At 39.7% G+C, this 21,227-nt stretch overlaps 2 protein-coding genes across 3 annotated transcripts in view; both read left to right on the forward strand.

Moving 5' to 3' along the window:
- The window catches only part of HIPK3 (homeodomain interacting protein kinase 3), an 87,383-nt gene extending 75,779 nt beyond the window's left edge, over positions 1-11,604 (forward strand). For both annotated transcript variants that reach the window (XM_072421887.1, XM_072421886.1), the window contains exons 13-16: positions 416-556; positions 1,575-1,810; positions 2,032-2,165; positions 2,984-11,604. In XM_072421887.1, the coding sequence (XP_072277988.1) occupies positions 416-556; positions 1,575-1,810; positions 2,032-2,165; positions 2,984-3,442 (970 nt within the window). In that variant the 3' untranslated portion in view covers positions 3,443-11,604. The remainder of the gene's footprint in view (positions 1-415; positions 557-1,574; positions 1,811-2,031; positions 2,166-2,983) is intronic.
- Positions 11,605-15,520: 3,916 nt separating this feature from the next.
- Positions 15,521-21,227, forward strand: part of KIAA1549L (KIAA1549 like) — a 94,496-nt gene continuing 88,789 nt past the window's right edge. Inside the window, exon 1 of the mRNA XM_072421891.1 lies at positions 15,521-15,965. Coding sequence (XP_072277992.1) covers positions 15,824-15,965 — 142 coding nt within the window. The 5' untranslated portion in view covers positions 15,521-15,823. The remainder of the gene's footprint in view (positions 15,966-21,227) is intronic.

Genomic DNA, 21,227 nt, shown 5'->3' on the forward strand with positions numbered 1-21,227 from the left:
TGTAGAAAAACAGAATTGCCCCTTTTTTATGGTGCACTAATGCTAGCAGACATATTTCATAATCAAGGAAATCCTTATTTAAAGGGGGAGATGTACATATGAGAATTAAAGCATGGGAAGGTGAGGGTGATGTCATCCCTGCAAACAGGACATAAAAGTTCAAAAATCTTAGTTTTATTGGTTTCAGTGACCTGGCAGGGAAGCAAACGCATATACGGTGATAGAACAACACAATTGCAGTATGTGTACAATGCATGCAAACATATTTAACACATATGAACATGTGATAAATGATCTCATCCTAAAGTTCTTTTAATGCTCATTTAGTATATGTACATTTTGTACATGATCCAGGCACAGGTTTGCTTGACAATGTATCTTTATGAATTATTGAAATATATTGTATTTGACACAGGTGTAAAGGAAGCCTGGATTGTGAAGCCTGTCAGAGTACTCTGAACATTGATCGAGTGTGTTCCTTGAGCAGTCCGGACAGCACCCTAAGCACCAGCTCCTCTGGCCAATCCAGCCCATCCCCCTGCAAAAGGCCCAACAGGTGACATACAATAATAAAGCCATTGACTTTACTGGAAAGTGCATCCAATAGTCTCTGCTCATAGATTACCCTTTAATTAAACACAATCAACCAAAACAGAAAGGAATTTGAATATTTATTTTGATACTATGGCTTGTAAAGATCTTCTTTCTTCTTATAACTACTATCTGTCTGCTGCAGTTCATTAAAAATGTCTTATCCAGGATGTCCCAATACAAATATCTGACCCCTGTGGCCTCTAGATACTCCGGGTATAAACAATATTGATGTCATGCAATGTCCATCTCCTGTCTACCTCCTGGCTTCTATGGGTAGACTGGAGATGGAACTTTAGATGTCCAGTGATGGAAATGCTGCTAATAAATAGGAGCCGCAGGGTGCCACTGTCATGGTCCTGACTATTCTATAGAATTTTTGGTAAACAGTAGATGGCATTGCTGTTATTTACAACAACTTGTATTGGAGGGACAAATGACCGCAGAGGCTAGATCTGTGTGCCCGGACAATCCCAACAGTGGTGTCCAGTCTAGCTTGATGATACATTTGGGAAGGCAAACCAATAACTTTTGATTTTGCACCTAACTGAACTGTATCTAAAGTCAAATTTGTTGTTTTTTTATTGTAAATAGTAGAAAAGGGTTAAACTCCTCTCATGGTTTGTACCTGCTGGGCAAGCTTGTCCCTTCTACTATTCCTCGGAACCATTGTTCTCTCGACTGAACTCAAACTTTTTGAGTGATTAATAGAACATAATATAAAGAAAAACTTTTAAATGAAAACAACTGTTGGATTGCTTGGACAACTTTCTAGGGGAATTCTTTAACTTTGAAGGGATTTCCTCTTACTACTAGTTGTCTGTAAATTAAAGAAAATGTGTTTATATATCCATACTTAGGGGGCAATAAATGTTATCTGTGGTTTCTCATTAGAGGTCTTTTTATTATTACAAGTAGTCAGGGGATCGATGACTGGCATTATACAGTGGATAATATATATAACATAGGATGTTCTTCTACAGCATGTCAGATGATGAACCTGAAAGTGGTTGTGATACTGTCGATGGATCACCGAGCTCGGATTCCTCTGGCCATGATAGCCCGTTTGTAAAGAGCAGCTTTGTCACGAGCACCAATGAAAACTCTGAAAATCGGGCATCAGATAAAGTAGAGAGCAAACCAGCAGTGTGTACATTAGTGGTTCCACCTATCAGGATTGAAAACCGCAGGGATAACTCACACAGGGCTGCAAACAAAGGTAGGTAACATTCTTTCTAAGGTTCACATGTAAAACTTTCCTTCCATTACCTTCCTTTCCTTTTTCTTTTTCTTTTTCTTTCTTTCTGTCTTTTCTTTCAGTACTTATCACTTCTCTGTGTGTTTCTAGACATTGTGATGATAGTCTTGGGTTTGGGTATTAAAGCAATTAGCAGGTATTATTTTTTGCACTTTTTACATTTTTTATTGTATGTGTTTCAGATGCAGCTTGCCACCCCTTTATAAAAGGCAGGTCAGGCCAAGGGAGGAAAAACCATCTCACAGCCCTTGGCAACCGCCAGCAGAAACTTACATCAGCATTCCAGCAGCAACAACAGCCTCTGAGTTTCAGCCAGGTACGTTTGATCTTCGTACATTGGATCGAGTTCTGAATCTGACCCTCAGGGATTCACCTTCCAGACCCCTGATGAGCACATAGAAAAGAAGCTTGAACATGCTTGTACCCAGGGGTGCCTTTGGCCTAATAATAGTGGCAATAAATTAAAAAAAAAAAATTCTATTTCATGTTTGCTTTATAGAATAAATTACCACAGCAATCAGTTAGACCAATATATTATAGCTATTGGTCTCAGAGGGAGGGTTAGCCGTTTTATTAAAGCTAAAAATAAAAACTTTGCACATATGACCTGTAGGCGTCTTTTATATGCTTGTGCCTTTAGAGATTTCTTCAGTGGTGTAGTAGTGTAAATGGCATTGATTTCAGCCTGTCTGCAGTCTACATTATACATTACACAGAAACAATCGTCTACAGACCGGGATTGATATTAACGGGGAGACAGCTTCTGTTCATATACCCATTTTATTCAATAATATGCTCAAATACATTTTTTATTCACTTCTCTGAAATCATTGATAACAAACTCCTAGAGGACATAAGGTGCTACATAAATTTAGCTCTAGTCATATCGAAATTATTGTGACTTCAGAAGGCCATTTGTGGAAAGCAAAATACCTATAGATTGAGCGATGATATTTTGTTCATAGTCTGGGTCTGCCATATGATGCTTTCTACACTGTACATATTAGGAAATACAACATGCATGTACCCAATTTGTTTTTATTGCTTTTTATTAGTTTTGTTCCTTTGCCTAATGTAAACCATTTAGCCTCTTTACTTGAATAAATCAATTTTGCTAAATTACTCTTTTGACAGGTACAACATTTTGGATCTGGACATCAAGAGTGGAATGGAAACTATGGGCACAGGAGACAGCAGGCATTCATTACACCCACTGTCACGAGTCATCCTTTCACCCTCCCTCATGGAAGCCCAAATCACAGCGCAGTTCACGCTCACCTAGGTGGCCAGCCCACCATCCTATCTTACCCTCCTTCCGCTCCATTGAGCAGTGCGGCACCTGTGGCCCATCTCCTGGCCTCCCCATGTACCACAAGACCAATCTTGCAACACCCCGCCTACAATTTCCCCCACCCCAGTGGCATCATCCACCAAGTCGCCGTGGGAATCAACCCTCGTCTTCTGCCTTCCCCTACGATCCACCAGACTCAATACAAACCAATTTTCCCATCCCACTCGTACATCGCCGCATCGCCTGCCTACACGGGATTTCCCATGAGCCCAACAAAACTCAACCAGTATCCGTACATGTGAGAACTCGACGACCTACATGTAAAGGAGAAGCTCACAGATTCAAACCTTTTGTTTGAAGCAAAACACGAAAACATGGCTTTTGATAAAAAAAAGATAAAAAAAAAAATTTCGCCATGGCACAAGAAGAAAAGAAAAATATTTTTTGAATCATATAGACTTGGGTGCAATTTAAAACAATCTTGAGCTTTAAAAAAAAAAAAAAAGAAAAAAGAAATTGAAAAAAAATCACTTTTAATGTGTTTTGCACATTTGGTATACCTTGTCTCTAGTCCTGTTCTCTTCTATTGTAACTCTAGACAGGTGACTTACAGGAGAGAGTTCACTTTCTCCTGATATATTTTTTATACAATTGCCTTCTAACTAGTGCAAGACACGTCTTTTTGGGAAGCCATTCAACGTACAGGTTTAGCGCAACAAATGCACATATCGTCAGCAGTACTCGTGTCAATCGTTTGTTTCTGTATGTCTTGGTGTTTCAGTGTTGGGTCACTTGGCTACTGAGTTGATGTTCACATTGCATGTGTCTTTTGCATGGGCAGAAGAAAAAACGAAAAAACAAAAAACAAAAACGTTGCCTAGACCGTGCTCTTTAATGTTGTCGTCCTAATAATCAGCTGCATTGTATACTGTTCCCACACATAGTGCCTTAAATATTTGAGGTTGTTAATGTTATTACTTACTATATTAATGTCAAGTTCAGCACTTAATCTTGGAATTTGCTGGTTATATAAATATCTATTATTATTTCTTTTTCCCTGAATAACTGAGTCTTGGCTCAGTTAGGGGGTTGTTCATTCGTTTTGTTTGGTTGTGTGGTATGCTCATAAGGTCGTAGGTGTTTTCCTTACCTACAGAATCGCATGTTTTTTTTTTTATTTTTCATAGACTAATTTTAGTGTCTGTTTTTAATTTTTTTAATGACAGATATTTAGCCTCACATAGCCTGAAAACGCCTATGATTTTTTTTTTTTTTTATTTTTATTTTTTTTTTTTAGAAATAACGCTAGCTGCACGTTTTGTTGGTAATCACTTAATCACGACAGGAACTGCAATATCGTCTAAGTGGATCCTTCATTATTATTTTTTTTTTTTTTGGCGTCACGGCATTTGTCCAAATAGCTGGGTTTTTTTAATAGCATCTTGCCGGTATAGATGGTGTGGTTTCAGTTAGGGTTTCGATAGCTGGTGTTCTGAATGCCTCGTTTTTGGCGGACGCTGCACCATCTTGCTGTGCAATATTTTGCAGGCCAGTCCATCTCCGAGGAGGATTAATAACACAGCGACAGGTCAGCGCAGTTGGGCAAAACCGTTCAGTATTTAATGATTTGCATCAAGGACTATTTACTATAGAAGTTTGATAAGATGTGAGGTTTTTACTTTGTGTGCAATTTTTTAGCTTTCATTTTATGCATGTGTCAGTTTTTAAAAGCCTCCTTCACACAATATTTTATTTAGTTTGTTTTGCGTTTTTTTGTTTGTTTGTTTTTGAGTGGTGACTGCTTATTTAATACATTCCGTCAGGGACACGAAATTTTGTGCATATTTCAAGAACTTTGTTTTCCTTTTTTTTCAGTTTAAAAAAAAAAAAATTGCATCGTCCATATTCAGTTAATTTATCAGCACCAAAGACTTTGAAATCATCCATTTTCTTTTAATGAAATTAAAAAAAACTATATATATATCTATATAAACAAAAGGTAGCTACGTTTTTGCATAGACCTGAATTATACTGTAGTCTAGTGGTGGGCTTTAAGAAAAGGTATTAAGACTAATGTTTTAAGCTTTGGGCAAGTAATAAAACTTATCATTTATCTTGAATGTATAATAGATGAGCTGCTATATGTAACAGACGCCACTTTTTTGATAGCTGTGAACTTTAGCTTCATATCCCGTTAATACTTAGCCGCCTTACTCCTGTTTTAAGTCTAATGATATATATAAAGTATAGTGTTTTTTTTTCTGATTATTATTATTTTTTAATTTGCATTTAATGTTTTGGTGTGTCCTTTGTAACTACTGTATTGTAAATTATGGATCCTAATTGCATATGTTATTTTTTGGGGTGTGTGTATTGCATCAGTATTCTATATATCTTCATAAATTTGAGCTCATTACTGCATATAAGTGGGTGTATTAATGTAAGTTATTTTTTATTGTTTTCATATTGCTGTTGTGTATACCTTTTAAGAGAAAAAATGTATCTTGCAGGCTTGATTTTTTTTATTGTTTTTAGTTCTCTTTGAATCTGATTCTACAAAAGATTAGCCAGTGACTGGAATAATGAAAATATAATAGACTGAAGATAGATTGGGGGATTTTTAGCCTTTGTTTAAATGTTAACACCACTATACACTGCAAATGCCCAACTGTCCATAAGCTATGACAACTCTCAACTCTGTTATTCCTGTTGCTGAGGTAAGGGGTCGTCACCCTTCTTACCCCTTTCTTTCTAGCACTGGGTGGTGTTATCACAAGCAGTGTTTTATTTAATGAATGTTAAAACAAGAATGTGCCTAAAACAAAACTTTTTAAATATATATAAAAAAAAATCATAAAAAATTCTACAGTGTTAAAAAAAATAAATAATAATGGGAGTAAAAAAAAAAGGAGCCTGTTTATTATCACTAAAGGTCATTTTTTTCTCCTCCCTTACCACAAGATTTCTGCTTAATACCGCTATGCATTATGTCCATGGATGTACGATTCTTTTTACTGTTCTAAGGCATTGTCTAAATCAGCGTACCACAAGCTAAGGCTTGCCTGCTGTCGCTGAATAACAGACATTGGAATTCTTTGATTTGCTATATGTCTTTGTGACGCAAAATCTTGAAGATTCAAGAGCGCCAGGGAGCTTGTAGTTTGGTGAGCTGATAAGCTAACACAGCTTGCAGAAGTTGCAAATATATTCTTTTGTCAAAATAATTGATTAGCAGCGTTAATACATGTGCAGCATTGTATTGCAACCTGACAGCTTGGATCTTTTTATGATGATCCAGAAGCTATATTTTGTTATTGGTTTTACGTTTTAAGGGTCAGCGGGTGTACATAGTTGTCTTTACTACATTACTGAAGTTTAGCAAAAACTCCAGTTGCATCTTCTCCCCAATATGAACAGCAAAATTACCTATTTTGAAATTTAAGGATCGTGGCCAGGTTTCTTGTTGATGTAGCTTTGTCCGCTGCTCAGTTAAATCCTATAGCAGCAGATAGATTTTGCTTACAACATGAAGAATTGTGTAACATATGGGCCTTGGTCTGCACTTCTAACTCAAGAGCATTACACTCAAGAGCACAGTTACACATTTTCTGTGTAACTGCATTTTACTTACAGGATTTAGGATTAAAGGATATAGTAGAAATATTGGAGACAATAGGTTATGTGGGAAAAAAAAACATTTTATGAACAACAGGGCATTCTTAATATCAATGTATGCAGGGTGTTAAAGTAAATATTGGACAGGTAATAGAGTAGCCATCATTCAGCAGTTGTCTCCCAGTACCTATCTTTTGCATGAATCTGGAGTCAGTGAGTGTGCCTTTTTCATAGAAAGTGAATACTCCAGTGAGTGCTTCTGTGTCCTGTACATCCTAATAGGACATGGTAAGAATGGAGTAAAGACGCCTCTGTACACAAGCATTGGTCCTGCTAAAATATTTCTGAAAATCATTTTTAGGGCTAACTTAATGTTAAGATGGCTGCAGATTCCAATGTAAAGTATCGGTGTTCTCTCCAGCCCCTTTTAGCTGGGTGCACCACCCTGCTAAATAGTGCCAGTCACAATACATGCGCTGCCATCCACCTACAATTTCTTCCCACCCAGCCTAAAATATTTCTGGGTTGAAAAGTTAGTACATCCCAGATAAATGCTCTATTTGATTTGGTCAAATGGTGGTAATAAATGAGTTGTCAATGCAAATCTGCTTTGTACTGCCTAATTTGTCAACACACCTAACAATATTTGCAACATCTGTAACTTTATAAACGTAACTAGTAGCAGCAGGCTGCCTGTGAATGTTTTTTGAAAAATCGTCTATTGTTAGCCCATGTGCGCCTAACATTATTACAGTGGACCCTTTTCCTGCAATGGTGGGATAGCTTAGGTTTGATAGGATGTTGGTGAGTTTTTTTCATGGTCAGGTACCAGGTCGATGATATCAGTTGTATGATTAGCACGAGCTTATGCAGATAAATGAGCATTGTTCATGTAGGTTTCACCGCCGGAGCCCCTGGAGGGTTTACTGGTGCTTGTCTGTTAAGAGCTGTAAGCTGCTTGAGTGAGGATGTTGAGGCCTTTGGAACTGTATGGATTATGGTTGTGAATAGGCATTATCCACATCAAGACCGAGTGAAAACAGCCTTTCAATATGTGGCTTTTATAGGCATAGACAATACTAAGCAGAATAACACAGTAAATGTCAGCATTTCCCATGAAGTTGGCTTATATATGATGTTTTGTTTTCCCATGGTGCACGTACCCTAATGGCCCTTACTGGCTGAATGATTTCTATAATGACCACCATTACGTAAACCATGACCGCATGCTACTCTATGCCACATGAAATCCACATATCGAAGAGCAGTCTATACATAGTTTGAAACTGCAGGTACCTTACCCAGCTTTGTAACACTGGAGAACCAATCGGTGTAATCCTTGTCACTCCTGTTTTGCTTGTGAGCATTTTTAGAATTTGTGGATGGTTAAGAACTGTCAGAGATGGCAATACGGGACTGCGTTGAAAAGTCTGAAAATCGTATAACAAACATTTGATTTCACACTGTCCACAGTGTATAGTCATTTGGATAAACTCAAATTGCAGGCCCAAAGCGGCACAGAAAAGCTTCAAGCTTTACATTCACCATAGACGGCAATCCTCAGCCATCCAAGTTTCTTGTTCTTCCAGCATGATTTCCAGGCATTCCTGTATAGGTAAGCTCGGGGGCTCAGTGTCCAGGTCAGATTTAGGAACCGGCTTACCAGTGCACCTGAAAAAGCAGAATTCTAATTTGGAGATTTATCAGTTCATGCGAATGTTTCCTTGCTCCTTATTGCTAAAGTCTCCTTTGTTTTTACATGGATTCATTGATCCCTGTGTAGCCTCATACTGGTGCTAAAAGGGACAATCTTGGAAAATAAAGTCAAATATTCTATGTATTCCCCTTTGATTGTAGCCCCGTGCTGCAGTAATTGCATTGAATGGGATGCTTTCTGTACTCCTGTTTATATAGTAAAACCTTGGCGAATCTTTGTTTTCTAAAATGTATATAAGTACGATCTGTATAATTTGTATAGCTTAATATTGTGTACAGCACTTTACACGCTGCAATGTGACAAAAACAATGATAAAAATTCTTATGAAATTTTATAGATTGTCCCTAAAAAAAAAATAAAAAAATACAGCACCAGATACACAGAGAAGAAAAAACTCTTCTCACATTGATTGTCTCTTCCTGTAGGACAGGAGAGCCACATGCTGTCAGATTTTTGTTCAAGCAGCCCATTCAGGCTTTAAACTCGCCTTGTTCAACACACACCATCAACATGTAGGCTGGAAGTTTTCCTTGCATTTCTTAAAGGTGTTTAATAATTGGCAGTAGGAATCACAGGAAGGTTTCCTAATGCCTTTACAGGGCTAAAAGACAAGCAGAGCAGTTGTTGAATGAAACTCAGTATGTTAGAAAACCAAAAAAATGAATCTGTAATTTATTTGTGCAGATTGTCATTCTTGTTTGTTCCTAAAGAGCTTTTTGTGTCCTATTTAATACAACATGTGCACTTGCTGTGATCTTCATAGACCACAGCAAGAAAGTACCTAACATATTGATTGTCAGGAAGAATAGCACTGCGGATACCCCATGGTTATCAATGGGGCTTAAATAGTGCCAGGGGTGGAGCTCATCCATCATTTGGTTCTTCAGGACCATGGAATAGTAGCTGCCCAAATAGTTTTAACTTAATGGTGGTAAAAATGTAATTGTTTTTCAGTTGAATTGAGTTTTCCTTTAAAGGCTGCTGTCTGATAACCCATAGAAGACAATCCCTACCTGTTTCCTATTGGAAGCTGCAGAAAGGTTTATACTCTAATAACACGCTATACACATTCATCAAATTTTAGCCTGTCTGTGTACAATTATCTCATAGCAGCAGCATAAGATTCATAAGGTACAATGATACCTTTTACCTATTTTATTGTAAAAGAAAAACAACAGACAAAAGCCAGATTGTCCATAAAGCAACCTAGACAGGAGCCTAGGGGACCTGTAAATGTCTAGGGAACCTTTCTATAACTTTCATTCTCCGATAGTAAACCAAGACAATGACCTGATTATTTAAAGTTGCCCACTTGCCCGTTTCTTTACAAGAGACAGATTTACTTGTGATCCATTGGCGAAGTAGCCAATGACAGTATACGAACTGCAAATTGATATTTGCATTCCCTAATATTATCAATTAAATAGATTAGGGGAAGAATTGAAGCCTTTGGCTAGACCCCCATTTATGCCTTATTGTAGCTCTGGTTTTAGAAGCTGAGTGACAGAGGAGTGGCAACCATTCCATGTTTGGTCTTGAACAGATGTCTGCATATCACTGAATGTACATGAAATGACAAATCCTCCTGGGTAGATTGTATGAAGATGTCCATCTTTCTAATACAAGCAAAATTAGGAGCAAGCATTCTGCCTACTCATTCTGTGTGTTTGAAATTATTCTTCATTCGAGTGAATGAGAAAGTTTTCAACTCCCTCCCTTAATGTATTTTATCGTTTTTATTTTTACCTTTTACTCATATGCCCTTTGGAAGTTACAGAAAGCCAGCCAACTTTAATAATTCTTACAGCCTCCTCTTCCTTTGCCTCTGTCTGCTGCCGTCTGTTACCACTGGGCCCCATGCACGTGTGGTCTGGTAACTTACCTTTCACTCAGATTTAGCGCTGAAGTCATTTTGTGTAATGATCAATCACTTTTTAGCAGTTCAGCAATATCATGTGGCAATGCTGTGTTAAGGTACCGCACAAACAAAAATGACTGCCTTCGATTTTTAGCAGCAGGTACTTAATAATGTTCCAAAGTTATTCTAAATGCAAAGGTAATTGGTAATATACACAAGAGCGTCATTACAGTATTATTGCTGTGATGATGTAACTGTAAGACTGTGGTGGTATTAAAGTTAGTTTACAAGAAAAAGAAGGCAAAGTAACTTTTTTTTTTAGTTTGAAAAGGGGCAGACTAAAGTCGTCCACTGGATTTTTCATCCTTCATACCAATTTATAATCATGCATTGTCTTAATAGAACTGCTGCTCACCTTTCAATGAAAAGGTTACATTTTAATGACCTTTTAAAGGAATGGCATGGCCATTTATAAAGTCACAGCAGTCGTTGTGAACAATCCGTTTTGATTGGCTGCTGCTGTGGTTGTAGACCACCAATCACAGAGTTTCTTTATTCTAAGGACAAAGAACTTGTAATTCTGAGTTGAATTAATTTTTTCCCCCTACCCTTCTTTTTAAATAAAACACTGCGTAGCCGCAGAGGTGCTTCTACACAACCAATTTCCTATTTATTTTTTACAGATTCATTGTATTTAGATATTAACTCATTCAGGGTGTTATTATTAAGTATGCTACTGCACTAACTGATTTTGGTTTGGGTTTAGTTAACTCCATATTTACTTGCTCTTGTGATTTTTATTTTATTTGGCTTGCATCAAGGTAACTCATACTGCAAGTGGTAGGACTGTTTAGAAATCCAGCTTTCTTTTCCCTTTGATTTGACAAAGTTTGAATTGTTACTGTTTAACAAAAAATGTAGTTTTTTGTGGCTTTAATTTTAATTTTTTTTTTATCATTATTTGTTTTCTTATTTTTTTTTTTCTTGTTGGGCTATTTTTTTTGATTTTATGCTACACTAGTTTGCCATGTAGCAATTGCACTGTGCAATATTCTAATATGAGGACTGGGAAACATTTTTATGGATGTATGTCTCGTTACAGTTTGCGATAGTATTTCTCTCTAGTTCTCAGTGATTTTCAATGTGACCAAGGCTTCTGTACTTTGTCACAAAAAGCGGGTTTTCCAGGTTACTATTTTGGTGAGTGTCAAAATATGAATTTATGGTGTATTATTGTCTAAATTCACTTTGAATTAAAATATATATTGCAGCAATTGTATTGGCTTCTGTGATTTTTTTTCTTCTGTGTAATGCATCATTTTGCTGGGTTTACAAATAAAGTACATAAAGTTAATAAATAAGATATTTGTAAAAAAAACAAGAACAAAGTTAACAATGCCTTACACACTGGCCATTCCTTTTAGGTGAATATTATCTGAGGTATATACCTAGCATATTGTTAATTAGCCATAAAGCCAGTGTATAGTGCATGTAACACCTAGCAATGGATGTCATACAGTGTTGAACCCAGAATTTTTTTAAGCTGGGTGGGAAGAAGTTATAGGTAGGTGACCCAACTCATCAGTAACCACCCAAAAACAGCCGGGTGACTACTAAAAAGTGCTGGGTGGTTAGCCCAGCTATAATGGCCTGGGGAGGCCATGTATTCCATTTTGGTCTGTTGAATACACCATTATAAACCTTTTTTAAGTATATAAAATTACCTGATGATCCTACAGTGATCTTTAAATCTCATGTCCACCTTCCCTCTATGTTGTGAAGGACCCCCAATATGAAAGCATAGCAGAGCTTTAATCTTATTCATTATCTCTAATGATATAGTGCATCTTGTTTTCCTCCCCTTGGGTTAATTGTCTTGTGTCACCCAATCTTATCCCAGTCACCTGATTGGGAAGTTGCATGTAAAGTACACTTACAACCATCAACTAGAAGCAATGGCACTCTCCCATGTACTTGTGTCTACATAGCGCACCAACAAAACTCCACAAATACAAATGTTTCTGAAATGTTTCTTTTTGTTTCTGAAATGATAATGTCACTGCAACAAGGTAAAGGCCCAGAGTTTAACCATACATTGCCAAGTTTTGCACGTGAAAAATTCTCCACTTTGACTGCTGGTATTTCATTGATAAAGCTTGACAAGTTTTTAGGAGTCATGGTAAGTACAGGTATTTCATGCTACATGTATCTTGGGCTGATTCAAAAATCCATAAAACAATTAATTTTTGTACAAGGATACAGACCTGGGTTGGAAAACCAGAAATAGTTAACAAGCCTGCTTTGTGGTTGCTAAAAACTCCATCTTGCTTTTTAGTTGCTAAATATTACCATCTGCAACATGGCGGTCCCACTGCACTTAACACCTAATACTTGTTAATAAACCAGCCATAAAGCATGTGTTGCACGCACCCTTCCTCTCCTCTCCTAGTCTGAGCTTCTGTTTATGGTACTACAAAAGGCTAAAACCAGGTCAAAGCAATAGTTGTACTGCATTGAAAAATATGGGTATGAATGATGGGAGTTCTGCTGCACTACAATAATATCTGATATCCAGCAGCTGCTCTGTTTAGCCCATTGGTGGGCAACTTGCTTAATATAAAAGGGCCTCAACTACAGCCTGAGTGCATCAAATTGCCTGCACTTAAAATTACTGTCAGAGACTGCAGACATTCTCCAAGAGATGGTCAGAGACTGCAGGCATTCTGCAAGAGAGATGGTCATAGACTGCAGGCATTCTACAAGAGATGGTTAGAGACTGCAGACATTCTACAAGAGACGATCAGAGACTGCGGACATTCAACAAGAGAGACAGTCATAGACGGCAGGCATTCTACAAGAGATGGTTAGAGACGGCAGACATTCTACAAGAGACGGTTAGAGACTGCAGACATTCTACAAGAGATGGTTAGAGAGAGACTGCAGGAATTCTACAAGAGATGGTTAGAGGCTTCAGGCATTCTACAAGAGATGGTCAGAGACTGCGGACAGTCTACAAGAGATGGTTAGAAAGAGACTGCAGGAATTCTACAAGAGATAATAAGAGATCGCATCTTTTCACAGGCTAATGATCAGGCACTGCAAACATCCACAGGAGATTGTCAGAGACTAAAGATATAGTACAGAAGATCAAAGCTTTACAAATGAATTCCTTTACATGTGTTCTCAGTGTCACTCCCTTAAAGATTACTAATACCACATTTGATATTTCTCACAGCAAGGCCCATGCCCTGAGATAAAAAAGAGCTTAATGTCACAGAAAAACTTAGAAGCCGATTAAAAGAACATTTTTTTTGCTTTACAAAACAGATTTTGTTCTGCAGAGGCCTGGAGGGTCACACAGTAAGGGCCAAAGGGGTGTCTGTTGAGCACCAGGGGTTTGGCCAGTAGCTCTGAAATCTGTAGGTGCAGGGGAAATGATGGGAAAGGGGGGCTGGGGTAAAATGTATCTGTGCTTTATTTGAAATTGATGTTATCCTTTAAACATTATCCCAGGGCCCTATTGCCAGTAATTTGATTTTCAAAACTCTGTGTACCCAACTAATGCTGTCACTTTGTAACAAGGAGGATTCTTCTCCCGTTGTGTTAGCTTTGTGAATTATTACCATGAATAGAATCTTTATTAAAATCCAAATATTTCCTGAAGGAGGTCAGCCATGAAAATAAATGTCACTGCAGTCTTGGGCGAAGGTTTCACCCATTGTAGTGAGATTTATTTATTGTGACATTATGGATCAATGTGTCATCTTTCTTGGATACACATTCTGTCTTTTACTTTTTCATTTCATGTGCAGACATAAAAAGAGAACTTCAGCCAAGATAAGGTAAACAATTCTAGGGTTATGTCCTCAAATCTTTGTTATAATAATAGGCTGCAAATTCTCTTCCTGCTTCTGTTGTGTTGGAAAGTCAATGTTCCAGAAGAAGATGAAGATGGGTGGTGGGCCCTTTACTGTGACCCAACTTTTCCATAATCACCCAAAAACAGCCTGATTGTAATGCCTGAAGAGACTAATTGTCATAAGTACTTCTCTGATTGTATGCTGAGCCACACATGCCCAGCTCAGCGCACGTACCTGGCACAATTATGCATTGGGACATAGAAGTGTGCATGCGCAGGAAATAAATCACAAGCCTAAGGAACAAAATGGGGTAAGTGACAGCTATATGAAAGACGAGCACACACTGGGGGACGCCATTTACAATTGATTGACCATAGTGGTGATACTCTGCATGGGTGGGGAGGGGGACTCCTGGTGGGCGCCCTTGTTATGGGAATGGGGGAAGGTACTTTACCTTAAATTACCCATAGCACATAGCGGTGATACTCTGTATGGGTGGGGAGCGGGACTCCTGGAGGCTGCACTTGTTGTTGGGTAAGTGTAATGGTAGCTGCACTTTTTATGGAGGTGTGGTATTATGGTGGCCCCCCCTTGTTGATGGGGGTGAGGGAGTGTTAATTTGGGGGAAGGTGTCATGGTGTCCATACTTGTTGTGTGTGTGTGTGTGGGGTGGGAGTCATGGTAGCTGTATCTTGGTGCCAGCAGTTGGTATGGGAGGAAGGTGTCATGGTGCTGTCACATGTATTGGGAAGAAGGAGTCATGGTGGCCACTATTGTTATGGGGGGGGGGGCGGGCATAGTGGCTGCTCTTGTTTTGGGGGGAAGGTATCATGGTTCCATTACTTGTTATTGGGGGAAAGGGGAAAGTTTCATAGTATCTGCATTGTTATAAAGGAGGAAAGGGCGTCATAATGGTAGTTCTGTATAATCACTGGCAGGGGGGCCACCCCATATGGAGCAGATTAAGGTGAACCCAAGACTTGTAGTTAAGCTTTTAGTGACCTTTTTTGTCTCTGAAATGTTTTTTATACCCAATTTTCGCACAATTTGCACATAAAATTCAATTAATTGAATTGGAAAAAATTAGTGAAAGTGTGGTACATCTTGGGGGCAATCTTTGTAACTTCCAGCACATCTGCAGTCAGTACCTCTAAGCATCCACTAGATGGCGCTCCGGCAGAGGCAGCACATAGAAGGTAGCGCTCCTCTGCCCCATTCCCCTGCACTGTAGATGTCAGCGGGTCCTCACTAGGTGTCCTCCAAGCTGACAGCTCCCCACAGGTCCCTGACCTGCCTCACTTGTTCCAGCAGAGGTCCCCATAACCCAGCCAGCACCGGCTGCTGTCAATGCGTTTTTTTTAGCTGGTTGCTACGTGATCTCTTTTTCAATGAAAAAGCTGCAGTAACAGTTCCATCCCCAAAGCAACAGCAACGCTGAGTGACCACACCCCCAGCTGTCCACCTGGCTCACCTGGAGCACGATGAGCACCTAGCGCACCTGGGAGCCCTGGCATTCATCATTGGGGTGATCTGGAGAGAAGAAGGTTTGACTAAAGACATCTGATGATTGTGGGCTGCTGTGACCCGAGGGGTGATTCCTTCTCATGTATTTCGGGCTGCCATACCCCCACTGATGGCTGACAAGTGGCTTGGAGGACCCATGGTGGCACAAGGATGGACTGCAATGAGGAGAGCAGAGCCAACATGGAGCAGATGGACTGCTGGGCTGATGCTGCTGGTGGCCCTGATGTCAGCTCTGCAGCACCCCACACAAGGTAAGGGGTGCAGATTTAAAGAAAAGGATGTTCTTGTGTCATACTGCACCAGATCTAATAGAATGGGCTCACCCTATGCATGTGCTGATTATACATGGCATGGTGTGGGTTCATTAGCTGTGCCATGCTGCCTAGCTGGCACTGTATGTAAATCCTGAGCCTCTCTATAGAAGAGAATACATTGATATGATTGAGCAGATGGGTCATTTTTATTGTGTGTTTAAATATCCTTTTCATGGCCCTGGACTGATCACCTGCATATATCCCATCCGATGCAGAGCCCATCCCTCCTATAGGGGCAGGTGGGCATTAAGGAGAATACATTACCACATACCCATGATGTGATTTCTGGATGACACTGAGCTGTATCATCATTGAAATGTTACATGATAAATGTTTCCATCGGTAGGATAGTTTAATCATTCACTGTTACAATGCTGGTGAAAGTCCTGATCCATAGCACTGTAAAGCTGGCACATGGGTGAATCTGTGATTTCCTTAGCCCTTCTATTGCCTTTGTGTGGTATAAAAAAAACTGTAATACACATTGGTGGGTAAGCTGCTATTTCCGGGCAATAAAATAGTCAGCGGTGGAAATTCAGCAACCGTATTGTTTTATGATGGTTGTAGAGTCATGGTTAGGTATTGGGGGCCTCAGTTGTGGATTGTGATCTTACTATAGGGCCACATATATAAGCAGGACATGTTGGAGAAGATGGTCCGGGACTGCAGATATTACACCCAGGGCCGGTTTTAGGGGCCTCAATTAAAAAAATGATAGGGGGTGCAGGTAACTGGAATGCTGAGCATGTGAGGACCCTACTTGCCCAGGGCCCCTGTTCTGTTGTTAAAAGATGGTCAGAGACCTCATATATCACAGAAGATGATCATGGATGATCATGGACTATGGACGTGTTACAGGTTTGGTTGGGAGAGATTACGCAGGAGACTCAGAACTTGTTGACCAAGACTGTTAAAGATCACAGCTATTACAGTCCCATCAAGAACTGTACAATAGGCAGCGATGGGACATAGGTTTGGCACCAAAGTTATTAAAGGTTTTGAATTTTTCCCTGTACCCAGATGAAAAATTTTGTCAGCCTTTCTCAAGCCCTTTTAAAAGGAACCTTTATAGTAATTTCCAGGTCTTGAGGGACACCTGCTAAAACCAATCAGTAGGGTAAAAAGCCTTTTAAACCAGTGGAAAAAATGTCTCCCTACGGTGTTGGCCACCGTCATACAACTGGGTCTACCAAGTGGTGTTGGCCCAAAAACTTTACAACCACCGTCAAATGGAAAGTCAACCAGCCTCAGTTCGAGAAACCCTTAGCAATCTCTGGAGGAACTGTGGGGTTCCATGGAGGATTGGTTTAGAATAGCTGGTTTACAATATCTATGTGAAAACTTTAGAAACCAGAATAACCCTGTATAGGTCAACTTTTTTTTGGCCCCCAAAGGAATCCATAAATATAAACTGCAGCTGGCCCGCCGCTGCATTGAAATAGCGCCGCTACTACAATTCCCGGCATCCAATGTATGTATAGACCAGCTGTCTCTCTGCCTACGCGTGGCCCCGCATTGGATTGTTTTATAGACGCAAGTAATGCCGGGAATTGTAGTAGCAGTGCTATTTCAATGAAGAGGGAGTTCCAGTAGCGGACCACTCATAAGATTTAGCCCGCCTCAATCTTTTCAATAAATTTCAAGGTTGGCCTGCGACTTAGTCTAAGTTTTTAATTTTGGCCCACTGTGTATTTGAGGTTGACACCCCTGGTTTAGATGATCATTGCATTAGGGTGTTCACACCAGATGTACTACAATGTATTTATGGGGGGAAAGTGTTAAGGTTTTAATCAGGACCTACATTGCATTGGAGTAAGTGAAAGTTTAATCTGCTCATATTCTCCTTTGCCCAGGTTCCCCCGTTCCCATTTTTACATACTTATTTTATCATCACTGGGTCTCTGTGCTTCTCTATCCACTGCAGGCAGATAATAGCTGGTGGAAGGGGCTGAAACATGTTCAGGTTTATACATAGCCTTCTGAAACATCCCAGCACCCAGCGCTCAGTACAGGAATTCCCTAATAAATTGCTTACCTGCTTACTAATGGATCACACTTATTACCAGCACTCGGACCAGTACAAACCCGCTGCTGTACACTGTTCTTGAATAGTATACAGCAGTGTGGTGTTCTACTTCCATCTTCTCAGATCCATCCTATGTAATGATCCTCCTGCTCCTTCTTTGCTCCTGGTCTGCAGGAAATGAGATGGGGTCGATCAGATTTTCTGCAGCTTCTAATGCACACTGCAGTGAAATCTAAGTTATCGATTTGAGTACAGGAAAGGAGCTGTACAACTGATCGAGACAGAAGGGAAGGCTGGGGTTCAGCTTTATTACAAATCATTAACACATGCCAACATTTACCAATGCAGAATATGTTCTGACTTTGACTCAGCCCCTGACTTCCTTATGGAGTGTATCAGAAAGAGGGTTGTATTTATTGGTGACACAGGATTTCACAGGTGTGTTTAAAGTCCAACTTCAAGATTAAATCAGCTAAATACTTTCCACTTTCAATGTATGATCATCACTTCTCAGCCACTGCCTGAGTAGTCAAGCCTTTCCCCTGCCAGGTGTAAAGTATCACATTTGCTCACTGTGTGGAAGCAGCAGTCTCTCTTCAGAAGTTCATCATACCCTCATAAGTCAGACCTGGGGTTCTGTAAAAATGCTTCTTGCTCTAAGTCTGATCTAAAAGGGGGTATGTTGCACCACTGTTTCCACATAGAGAGGAAGCCTCTCCCTGTAGCATGCTGGCAGTACACAGACTTTTCTGCTCAGGCTGTGGCTGCTTTCTGTACTTTGCATGCATCAACATATTACGCAGCACTGTACATTTAATGGGAACGTTTGTGAATTAAAAATTATTTTCCCCTACACTGCAAGGGTAACATTTTCATCCAGAAAACCATCTCCCCTTTACATACCCTACTCCATGGTCTTGGAGGCTTCCCCCTCTGTCATCCCTTACAATGGAGGGCTATCAGTTCTATGCCGTGGTACACTGAGGTTAGCCTACAATTTGGAATGCCAAGGGGAAGAGAAGAGTGCCAGCTGCTGGCAAGTAAAGGATAATGGAAACAAAAGTGCTGTTTTGCAGCACAGAGGGAACCCACTATAAGGGTAATTTTCCTAGATAAAATAGAGCAAATTGCTAGAGTTAGGTTCCCCTGATAATGGTCATGTGTATTTCTTTAAATGGAACCTGTCCAAGAAAAATGTGAAACTTCCATTGCAGGCTTGTTGCAATACTTAGGAAGCCATTGACCTGAAGAATTCAGCCAACAGTCTGCCTTCACTGGGTGCGGACTTTTCTCACATTGCTTTACTATAAAGAGGCAAAGTTCCACAGAAACAATCATAGCCATCAAAAATATTGTCACAGTTTTCTGAATATTACAGAAGCAAAATGAGTGCAAACCAAAACACATGCAGCTATAACACATACTTACTGCTGTGACAGGTGCTCTTATTTAATTACTGAACTGATAATCGTCTGCATGTGTGAAGATAATTATTACATTGCTCCATTGGGTAACATTGATAGGGATGACTAATTGACTGCTATGGATCAGCACATTTGTGTAAGTAGTAATTTGGGTTTGTAGAGGACAGGATGACTCACTGAGATGAGTTGGACATAGAGGGTCAGTTTCTGCTAAATACCCAGAACATAAAGATATGCGTACGTGTTAATGAGACTCTGCTTTTTAATGTGGACGATGCTGGGAAATGTGATTTTTATAGAGAAAAGTTGATGTAGTTGTTTCGGGGACAACCAAATAAAAGAATATTTATCTCAGCCCAAAACCTGGTACTATGCAAATACTTTACTATAACCCTAACATTCCTGAAAAATCATATAATCAAATAATGACCCCAAAGCCCCACCATTAAAGGGGAAGCAGATTTTAACCTAAATTAAATGTAAACCAATACACTAAAATCTGAATAAAAAGCCCTCTGCATGAAATAATATCTAGTGATACTGTCAGGAGGGTCCTTGTTCAGGCACTTCTTGTTGGGGGTGACAACGCTTTGCCCCTGTCTCCCATTTGTGATCCTGTGTTGTCACGCTGTCCCATGGGCTTCCCAAAATGGTCATCATCTTACATTTATGTGGGGTTTACAACTATATTATGGGCCTCATTTACTAAAGCTCTTACTCCAAGAATGGAGAAGATAGACTATGGGTGATTCATCAAACCCAGAATGGATTTGTTTGCTATTAGTTGCAAATGTTTTCATTGATTGCTGGATCACCCCAGTTCTCCCATGATAGTCTATCTTCTCTAGTCTTGGAGAGCTTTAATAAATATGTCCAAATATGTGTGATCATCTAACCATCACATTTATATGAAAGCTTTTGCCAGATGAAGTTGCCCCCTTCTTTACAGCTAAATGAACCTTCACTGCTATGGGAAGACTCATCACATGATGTTGTGGTGTTTCTATCTGTCCATTGATCCAAGGTATCATTTGTGAGGCCAAATACTGCTGTTGGATTAAAAGACCTCCTTCGCAATTTATTCCATTTCTTCCCCAAGGGTTGAGATCAAGTATATATTCAGACTACTCCAGTTCCTCCACGCCAAACTCATCTTTGTGGCTTTGTGTACGGGGGCAGAGTCTTGCTAGAACAGAAAAGTGCTTGCACATAACTGAAGATGTTCATTCTCACGTAGTATATAACAAAAAAGGTGTCAAAATAGGTTAGTAGATCACTATGTGTTAGCAGCTGTCCTAATCCACATGTTGGGTTTTCCTATTGATTTTATTATACAGCTGGGGGCATGCCAGCTCTAGGGTAGGTTCAGACCCGCTTAGGGACTGAGCAGTCCACCTTGCCAGCCGTTTAGTCACTTCAGCGATGGTCTTTAAAGAACCGGGATCTGCACATTGGACAGCTGGTACTAGTACCACTTACCCCATTCATTCTCCATGGGACTACAGCCGGGAGAAGCTGCATGAAGTGTCTTCCTGGAGGAAGTGGTAAACGCACTGCAACCTCACCGCCAGTATGGTGGTACTACTAAAAGTCCTGTAATCTGTATTTTTGGAATGCTGATGTTGATGTTCGTCATTTGGGGTCTTTTAAAAAAACGCAACATCTAAGAATGAATACCAACACCTAAGGCAATGTGTGTTTTAGTAAAACAAGACCCCTGGGTGAAGTTTATTATTTGATGTCTTGCTT

Source organism: Pyxicephalus adspersus, chromosome 9, assembly GCF_032062135.1.
Source record: "Pyxicephalus adspersus chromosome 9, UCB_Pads_2.0, whole genome shotgun sequence".
NCBI lineage: Eukaryota > Metazoa > Chordata > Amphibia > Anura > Pyxicephalidae > Pyxicephalus > Pyxicephalus adspersus.